The sequence below is a fragment of the Lipophrys pholis genome (assembly GCF_963383615.2).
Source record: "Lipophrys pholis genome assembly, chromosome: 2".
Lineage (NCBI taxonomy): Eukaryota > Metazoa > Chordata > Actinopteri > Blenniiformes > Blenniidae > Lipophrys > Lipophrys pholis.
This window is the reverse complement of record NC_137636.1, coordinates 22,208,212-22,218,496: the sequence shown is the minus strand read 5'-3', so window position 1 is coordinate 22,218,496 and position 10,285 is coordinate 22,208,212. Positions and strand designations below refer to the sequence as shown.

At 46.1% G+C, this 10,285-nt stretch overlaps 1 protein-coding gene across 1 annotated transcript in view; it reads right to left on the bottom strand.

Moving 5' to 3' along the window:
- Positions 1-297: 297 nt before the first annotated feature.
- tshz3b (teashirt zinc finger homeobox 3b) overlaps positions 298-10,285 on the bottom strand; it is a 44,486-nt gene continuing 34,498 nt past the window's right edge. The window contains exon 3 of the mRNA XM_080458660.1: positions 298-4,697. Coding sequence (XP_080314786.1) covers positions 1,090-4,697 — 3,608 coding nt within the window. The 3' untranslated portion in view covers positions 298-1,089. The remainder of the gene's footprint in view (positions 4,698-10,285) is intronic.

Genomic DNA, 10,285 nt, shown 5'->3' with positions numbered 1-10,285 from the left:
GAGTTGGGAATATAAGAGTCACCTTCTGCCCCCCCCCCCTTTTTTTTCGTATCCTTTGATCACAGAACACATTTATAAAAACTATTGTGCAAAACATTTTCATTTACGTCTTCATATAGTGTGCACCAGCAGATAGTCATAATCCTTTTAAATTAAAAATATAGAAATGATGCATAATTTAGACAGGAGTTAATTCATATGATATTATTTACATATTTTACACAGACCTGAATTAATATAGGTCCCTGATTAACAAAGGAGAAATCTTTTTTTTTTTAATTCTTTTTTGTTACCCACGTTACTACAATGCAAGTCCTGTGAGCTCCTGCTACACAAGTATGAAGAAAAACTTACATCGAATGGAGAATCTCGCTTTTTTAAAATAAACTTTCATGTCTAGACTCAACACATGTCCGGTAAACACAATGTTTAATCCTTATGCTTGCTTCGGTAATTCCTAATCTTGTGTAGAAGTGCTTTGACGTACTCAGAGGGTTAAATGTTCAATGCTGATTTCAGCACAAAAAATTAAAAATTGAAAAATTTAATTAAGCAGAACAAATAGAGCAATTATGAGAGAGGGGAGAAAAGAAGAAAAACTATAGAAAGTGCACCAGATTTTGTTATAAAATGTTAACTTAACTGTTTTATTTATGCATGCAGCTCATCACACCTCAGTGACGCCAAAATATAAAAAAGAACTTGATTCAATTTACACAAGTTTTAAAATACACACCACTTTCAGAATCTCTTTTTTTTTTTTAAACCTTCATACACAGTATCGTCAAAATGGCAAGGGCTCCCATGTGCCCTTTTAAAAAAATCAAACAAAAAAATGGGAAAATAGTCTTTTCCTGTTAAAGATCACGAAAATCAAGTGAGTCAAACTCACCAACAAACATAATAAAAAAAAGAAAAACTGCTACAACACAATGTGTAAAATCATGTGCCAAAACTCAGAGCAGTAGTTGTATGGCATCTTGTGCAGTTCTGTCACTTCAATAATCCTTTCATCTTTTTTCTTTAATGTCTGTAAAAGGCTAAGAAGAGAAAGCGAGAAAACGAGCGCAGCATTGTCCACAGCCGCTGCTACTGCTTCTCCAGTTCACACACGTACATGAGATGGTCCTCGGGGGACTTCCCGTGAGTCTTGCTCAGGTGGAGCTTGACCGCATGCTTGCTTGCAAAAGTCCGGTTGCACAGCTTGCACTGGTACACGGCTGCGCTGTCGTCGTCGTCCGGGGAGGGGGACGGGGATTTGTTCGAGGGCAAAGAGGTCGTTAATGACGAGGAGAGGGAGATGGGTAACGTGGAGGGTAGGCTTGTGGGCAGGGAGGAGGGTAACAGGTGGGTGGACGGATGTAGACTGGAGAAGAGTTTTTCAGATAGTCCTTTGGTGTGGCGTTGCTGATGTTGCTGTGATATGTGGCTGAGCAACTGCTCCCCAGAAAGCTTGGCCAGGTCTCGCAGTCGGAAGCCCAAGTGGGATTCCAGGTGACTGACGTAAGTGGAGGGCGAGCGAATCTGAGAGGCGCAGTCGCTGCAGAAGAACACCGGGTGACCCGAATCCAAGTTTTTCAAGAACTTAGTGCCACCGGTTCTCCTCAGCTGGTACTTGACGTTAGCCAGCCAGTGGGATATTGTAGTCATCGAGAGGCCAGTGAAACGGGAGATGTGCATTCTCTCCTGCGGGCTCAGGTCCGACATCATGTATTTTCCGTCGCTCGTTTGTCTCAGACTGGAAGCAAACTGGGCTTGCAGAATGAGGAGGTGTTGAGGGTTCCAGTTGGACTGGCGGCCTTTACGTTTCTGGGCCGGCGAGATGTCTTCCATCTCCTCTTGTGTGACACCGTCAATGTCAGAGCGCTCGGACTGGCTGGTGGGTGTAGAGGACTTGGAAACAGCTTGACTCTCTGTTAGGTTTCTCAACATGTCAGAGATATCTGAAAGGGCATTTTCTCTCAAAGGGGAGGTGGACATAAAGGAGGCTACTGCAGCTGAGGCTTTGGTCATAGTGACAGCTGAGGCGGGAGAAATCGAGGAAGGGGTAGAGGTGGTGGAAGAGAGAGCCGCTGAACCTAAAGACCCGCCATTGCTGCTTTTTTCTGCATGTTTTCCTTTGGTGAGATCGATAGGTTGGTCATTGTTTAGATGTTGTTGATAGAAGTAGCGGTCTAAATGGTCGTTATTAGTCTTTTTGGTCTGTGATGGTGGGGTGGAGGCAGCCACAGCTGCTTTCTCTGCGAGGCTGTTGCTCATTTTGAACAGCATGCTCATGGGGTCAAGGGAGGGCAGGGCAGGCTTAGCGGCCTTCCCAAGGTGGACGTTCATTACGGACTGCAGTGCGCTTAGAGGGTTGACAAAGGGTTGTTCTGGAGGTGGATGGTCTGTGATGATGGCTGTTCCGCCACACAGAGAGGCAGGTACCGGTGATGTCACAGCACTGGAATCCACTCCATTCTCCACAGACTCTTTTAGGGAAATATCACCATTTGCATCTTTGTGATTGGCTCCATTCCCATCTACTACATTTTCCACTCCAATCATATTCTCTGGAGTTTTACAACCCCTTACTCTGTTAACTTTGGGGGAGTCGACTCGAGCTGAGTCTCCTACCTCGCTGTCACAGGGTGAGGGTGTGGTGCGTCTCAGAGGAGAAGCCCTCACAGCAGCGCTAGGCTCTCGCATTTTCTCCTCCACCTTGGCCACTTTCTCTGTCACTTTCTTCACTAACTCCTCCATGGCGTGAAAATTGTTTTTGGGAAGCGGAGAAGACTGGCGAGTGGGAGGAGAAATTAGCGGCTGGTTCTTTCCAGTCGGGGAGAGAATCTCCCCACCTGGGAACATGTATTTGAGGCTGGAGTTTTTTCCAGAGTTACCTAGAGAGAGCTTCATAATGTTTGGAAGCTGATAGGCGGCATGGATACTAGGATATCCACCCCAGCTTGGAGCTCCATTCTGGGCTTTGTTGATCGCTGAAGTTACTGTGTTTTCCAAAGACTTGAGGATGTCAAGACCTCCCTTTGGACTTTCATCCAGATCCTCTTCAGTCAGATAAGAATATTTAGAAGAAATGTCAAACTTCTCCTCGACTTCCTCGTCACCTCCTCCTTTCTTCTCCTTGTTGAGGCTGTTACCATTGTTGACAAAAGACTCTTTAGTGCATTCCTCTTCCTTCTCCTCCTTTTTTATCTCCACAATCATTGCTATGGGAGAGATGCTGGTTGGAGGGGGCACTGGGGCAGGGGGAGGGGAGAAGGTTGTGGCAGCCAGAGGAACAGATTGCACCTTTTCTTCAGTTGTTAAATTAGTTATCGGCGCTTGGATGGATGACTCTATAATTGGTTTGCCCTTCTTAATAGCAGAGTTGGTAACTTTGATGAAGTGTCCCGTCACCATCATGTGGGCAGTTAACTCTTGAAGTGTATCGTGAGAACTGCCGCACTCCATGCATTTAAGAATTTGTGACTTCCTGGATTCAAACTGCCAGGCATAGCTGGCACCATTTTGGTGACCATAGCGGTTGTTAGGTGTGATATAAGGGTTGGTAACCTTCTGAAGTATGTCGTTAGGGTCATTTAGGGAGGTGGGCTTCGGTGTGTTGCCTCCATTTGAGTCGGGGGAGCTCGGGATTTCAATATCAAGAGGCGCTCTCTTTCGAGCTGAGGAGATAATCTTAGCTGCCACTGGTGTAACAGGCTCTTTCAGAGGCACTTTTTGGTAGTGTTTAGTCTTGATCATGTGGACACTGAGGTCCTGGAGGGACTCAAAGGAGTGTCCACAGTACATGCACTTCAGAACTTTCTGTGCATCCTCTTTTCCTTCCATCTCTAACAAGGAACGCTTTCTGGGCTTCGACCACCGTTTGGCACCGCCACCTTCTGTCTCGTGGTTATCATCGCGGTAGTGGCCTGTTTCATTCATGTGTACCGTGAGCTCCACGAGTGTGTCATATGCCGCACTGCAGTCCTTACATCGAAACTTGCTGGCCCCGGTGAATATGGAGCCGTAGAGCTTGGAGCTCTGCCGGTACAGCTGGACAGTACTAAAGAGGTTGGGTTCTGTTGATGCTGTGGACATAGCTATAGTGGGATGTTGAACTAGACCCAGCCTGTTGTGGTGGTTCTGTGAGGCCTGTTGGAGGGTCTTAGCCATCGCTGTCTGATGCCAATCATAGCCTCCACTTCCACAGCTACTGCTACTGCTGCTACTACTGCTGCTGCTGTGACTGCGAGGGGGCTTCTCGGCAGGGGGTTGACTCAGGTTCAGATTCAGTGTTGACCAGTAGGAGTTTGTCAGGAAGGAGGTGTAAATCGCCTTCATTTTCTCCAAGCTGTCGGCCACCGAGCCTGTTGCGGGCAACATGGCCTCATCTCCACTGACTATGGCGGCTGCATTGGCAGCAGCTGCCAATGCAGAAGAGGAGGAGTCTTTAGAGAGAAGGACGTCGTCCTCATTTTTAAGAGAGGAGCTCTCAAAATCAGACATTCTGTCGCTGGATTCACTCAGGTGAGACTCGCTGTCCAGTTCCTGACCAGAGAAGTCAGCAGCATTGGGGGAATCATGGAAACCAGTGGATCCTGGCCTGTCCTGACAGAGCAGCTTGACTGCAGGTTCCTCGCCTTCCGGTGCAGAGTCTTCTCCTTCCAGGTCGTCGTCTAAAAGAGCAGCTTCCTTCTCATCTTCAGGGACGTATGCTGCACAGGCAGATAAAAAGAAAAGCAGATAGAGAAATGTGTGTTAGAAAAATACTGACAGAGTACACCGCCATGGAAATTCTCAACTGCGTTCGCTTGTTGGAACTGGTGGAAGTTTTAACTCCTCTATAGGAGACAGGGCGATCATCCATCAACATTTACTAAGAAATCACTCTCATAAATAGTAATTCTGTACTAACATCCCCCTTTACAATGATATTGTTTTCAAATTAGAATCAAGTCACTATCACTTTCTCTCCCCACCCCCAGGTTATTGTTCTGTACTGCAGAAAATAAGAGACAGTCAGAGAGAGAGAGCAAGAGAGCGAGAGAGAGTAAGAGAGAGAGAGAGAGAGAGAGAGAGAGAGAGGGATGAAGTGAAGGAGAAGGGAAAAAATGTCTCTTCAAACACAACTCGCCACCTTATTCTTCTCAAGGGGCAACAGCTTGAAATTAAAACTAAATTTGAAATTAATGAAGCACATTCTGGCGGTGGCATTCGTTTCTGAAGTAATAAATTACTTGTATCAACCTCGGAGACAGCGGTTCCTGTCTGTCAATTAATATGTCTTACGCTTCTTCTGCAGACTCTAATGCATTCCCTAACAGACACACTCGCCATTTAAATTAAGCATGCATTTTCACTCATTACACTGCTCAGCCCTCTCGCCTCCTCGTAAATAAAAAAGGGGAAAAAAAGGCATGTACGTTTCCGTGCGACAAATATCTCCCCGCAAAACCCATTTGCTTCAATTACCAAAGATTAGAAAAAAGTTTAGAGTTATTATTTACAGTTTAGCTTCAGGGAGAGGGCTTGAGGCTTTCAATTTATATTCAAATCCTTCTAGTTTAAAAATAATACAATGGAAATCATACGGAGAAAAGATGTATCAAGACAAATCGTAATCTTGCCTCTTTGCACTTCTATGAATGTTTTCTTTTGTTAATAAGTCTATCAAAGGGATGAAACAACATCAGAAGAGAAACGCTTTTTGCTCACACTTTGTGATTAAAGCGGGATATCTGAGAAATGATTGCAGCACGGATCAGGAAGCTATGCTGGCATAAAAGACGAGCATGTGTATGAACCTCAGTGGCCTTGTGTCTCACATTCCTTTCTACAACAGGCCATCACTCTTCTGTCCTGGTATGTAAACATGCAGCGAGCCGGTCAGTGGTATGGGAGTGGCATCGGAGCGTGCACACACACGCACGCACGCACGCACGCACGCACGCAAGCACGCACACACACAGGAAAAAGTAAACAGTGATCAGCCTTAACATTATGACCACTGGCAGGCAAAATGAATACCACTGATTTTCTTTTCTTTTTTTTTTAAATCTAGGCAACACTTAAGGTTTAGGTTAAAGTAAACCCATGTGTCCTAAAGCTGAAGCTAAACTCTTGATAGGGCTATCCATGTGAAATAAATGGTAGAGGCCTGCTGTGATCTCTTGTCCCTTCAGGGGGGGATTTGGTCGATAAGTATTAACTTATTGACCAAATCTGTGCACCCATTAGGACTTGCATAGTCTTACAGAAGCCGGGAAGCACATCGTGGAGGAATATGCGAGGACTAATAAGGAACCTAGGGGAATAAGGTGATGTATTATAAGGATCTCAGCTATTTTCAAGGTTCATGAAAAGAAAAAGTACACCAGTGACAGGGTCATAGGCAGGGTCATTGATGCATGTGATTAGTTAAGGTTGGCGCGTGTGGTCCAATGCAATATACAAGCAACTGTAGCTCAAACTGCTGCAGAGGTTAAAGCTGGTTCTGATAAGAGAGATGTCAGAAATCACTGGGGATTGCAGTCGCAAACCAGTCGAAGGTGGTCTGGCCTGCTGAATACCTTTGAGGAAACAAATAACACAAAGATGCACTATGGGAAGAACCAGAGCCTCTGCCGAAAACGTTCAATCTTTCAGGACTGGATTGAGAAACACATCAACTTTACCTCATGTGCCAAACAAGCCAAGTTTGGTTCAGGACCTAAAGAACCGGATGCTAACGGTTTTAGATACCACAGCACACCTTCAGAGGTCTGCTGGTGTCCATGTTTCAATGATCAGCAAGAAAAAAGTAGACCCATACGGAATATTTTGCAGTTGGTCATATTGTTTTGGCTCATGTGCGTTATCAGTGCATGGTAATTGGGCTGCAAACAAAACTCCACACTCTACCTTGCATTTCGTGAGAATATAACAAAACAGAGGATTTGGGGGGGGGGGGGGGGGGGGGGGGTAAAAGCTGCGCAACCTGCCAGCACCATCACGCCACACACTTCAGTTGTTGCCAACTCCCATATCCCAGCGAGTCGTGAGCTTGTCTGTGTGTGTGTGTGTGTGTGTGTGTGTGTGTGTGTGTGTGTGTGTGTGTGTGTGTGTGTGTGTGTGTGTGTGTGTGTGTGTGTGTGTGTGTCTGCGTGTGTGTGCTAGCACTGCATCAGCAGCAAAACATACAGGAGTCTTTGTCATTGTCAGGCCACTGTTTGCCATCGGCGATGATACGACACAGCCGTGGGATAAACAGATGCGTGGAGACACAGATATCCCAGAGCCCATCACACATCTCTCTCTCTCTCACACACACACACACACACACACACACACACACACACACACACACACACACACACACACACACACACACACACACACACACACACACACACACACACACACACACACACACACACACACCACAGTTGTACTGTAAGTGTTGTAGTCTAACAACTCTTTGCCTTCGGGCAAGCTCAGGAGTTCCTCTGTTCAACGTGCAATCTGTTCCAGTCTGACAGTGAGGATCCACCTGAAACACCTCCAACATGCTGTCTTCAAATTTCAGGCTGATGTGATGCTTTTTAACAATGTTGTTGTGTTTTAGTAAACCTATTCTAAAGCTCTGATTAGGTATTTCAGCTGTGTGTTTTTTACATACAACACCGTAGGGTACACCCACTCTCCACGGTTCTGAACTTCGTCTCTCCCCGCCGTTCATCCGTCCGTCCGCCCACTTCCCTCTTCGAGACACATCCACCCGCCTGTACATACGTGGAGCCAAGCAGACCCACATGCACATGCCATCTGTTCTGAATCAGCCAAAACGACAGCTGTTTAAGAGAACAATGGCGCGGCTGAGGGAGAAAAAAAGAAGAGGGGAAAAAAAAAACCCACGGTTGCACGCGGCAGCATGGCCGCTCTCGTCAAGGCCAAAACATCGATGGCGAATCACCTTTGAATCGCGACACACACACTTCAAATTAACTGCCTTTGTCTGATAAGAACACAGCGTGTTTTTTTTTGTGTGTGTGAGTGTGATATGTATGGAGAGACAAGGAAGGGGAAGAGAAAATCCTATTTGCCAGGCGGACTCGCGTGTAGGCTTCATCCTCCTACATGCAGAATGAAGCATATGGACGGTTTCTGGTTCGAGGCAAAGGATGGAAACAATTAAACACAAACGGTGTTGCAATAAATTTATATAGGCTTTTCTGAATTGGTTTGTAAATCCATCCACCTTGACATAATACTTGCTTTGTCCAAAAATGGCCTATTTAGGTTTATTTTTACCTCGGATTCCTGTTGGGTGTCACCATCCATCACCAGTGTTAATGATTTACAACCTTCGCTGTCCAAGGCCCCCCAAGAGATGAGCTCCACCGCCGCTGAATCATCCCCACCTGCAAGTCCTCAATGTCTTCCTAATGGTTACAACAGTGGTTCCCAATCTGTGGTTCGGGAACCCTGCTATTACCCCTCTGAGAACAAGTTAGAACCTCAGCTATTACAGAGAAAATTTCTTTTTTCTTACATTTAGTGGTTTTAGTTGAGCCTATGCTGAAGGTGAATAACAGTGAAAGCCAACTTTACACAAAAAAAACGATGAAATGGTGCCAGCTATGAAATTTGCTCCGTGTTTGACCACCTAACAGGACATTTGTTGTGTTCTAATACTGCCTCACTAACTCACTGTAAGATGTTTTTAATGGGTTCATCGCAGTGTTTGTTTATTGTCCCGCTCTCCACTGTGTCGCCAAAACTTGTTCCAAAAAGCTTTCAACTGCGTTAACAATAAATGTAAAGGAGTCCGAGACCACGTGGGGCAAGACGGGGGAAAGGGGGTGTCACTTTTCACCTTTTTCTTTACAATATTGTATTTATTGTTGCAGTAAATGCAGTCAATTAAATCCAGGAGGGGATTTATAGTGTAAACTGTGGAATGAAAGAGGAGACGTGAATGAGTGTGAGGAGAAAGGAGAGAAAGAGAGGGAGGAGGGAGCCAGATCTTGGAAAGAAGTCAAGACTGGGGCTGCAAATGCGCGCGCACACACACACACACACACACACACACACACACACACACACACACACACACACACACACACACACACACACACACACACACACACACACACACACACACACACACACACACACACACACACACACACACACACACACACACACACACACACACACACACACACACACACACACACACACACACACACAGGTATGCAGGTGCTCTTTTAATTAGCCGAGAGAGTTGTAGATGAATTGTCAGCAGGGTGGACGACAAGGTTTGATCTCATTTTCAGCCGAGCTGGATGAGATTGCTGGCTTCCCGAAACGATGGCGAGTGAGCGAGCAAACACCAGCGTTTGTTTCTGGGAGAGCATGGAGAGGCTTTTTGGAAAATATTCCTGACATCAGAACCAAACTTACAAATCCCCTCTGTAATAACAAATAAAGAGCACTCAAACAGAAGCAAATGGAAAAATCTGGACGCATCAGAAATGCTTGGAGAGCTCACGAGGCTGAACGACAGAATCTCCGTGTGAGGAAATGCTCGTGCACTCTGCAGATGTTATGATGTTGGGAAACAGTTTATCATGCTTATATAACCACTTAACAGCCCTATCAGACACACAGGCACGTCAACGCTGTCTGTTTACACTTCAGCTAAGATCATGCAGTGTCTGTCTTCGTGTGTGTGTGTGTGTGTGTGTGTGTGTGTGTGTGTGTGTGTGTGTGTGTGTGTGTGTGTGTGTGTGTGTGTGTGCGTGCGTGCGTGCGTGCGTGGGAGAGGGACAGAGAGAGACAGACTGTCCTTATCAGGCTTGTACATTTAGAGACAAAGCTCCCGGCCTTGCACGAAGCAAGTCTCCCGTTAGTCTTTTCCACGTATTTATGTGCCACATTCATCCCCTCCTCTGCCATTTCCTCCCCCCCTCCCCCTGCGTTGATGAGATCCTATAATCTCCACCCTCACCTCCATCCCCTTCCATTTCTATCCATCCCCCAATCACCAGTGCAACCCACGTTAATGAAGTTAATTGAATCCGAGATCGATAATGCTTAATTATTGTGATTTGACATGCACAGACAAATTGGTTAGATGGTTTCGGAATGTGTGTGTGTGTGTGTGTGTGTGTGTGTGTGCAGCAGCAGCCGCCCCGGGACTGGCGAGGCATGCGATTGATCCCGAGAGGTGTGTGATCGACCCGGACGGGTGACGAATGGAGCTGCTCTGTCATGGAGCCACACGACTTTCCGGAACGGTAATATAGTTACAACACCACAG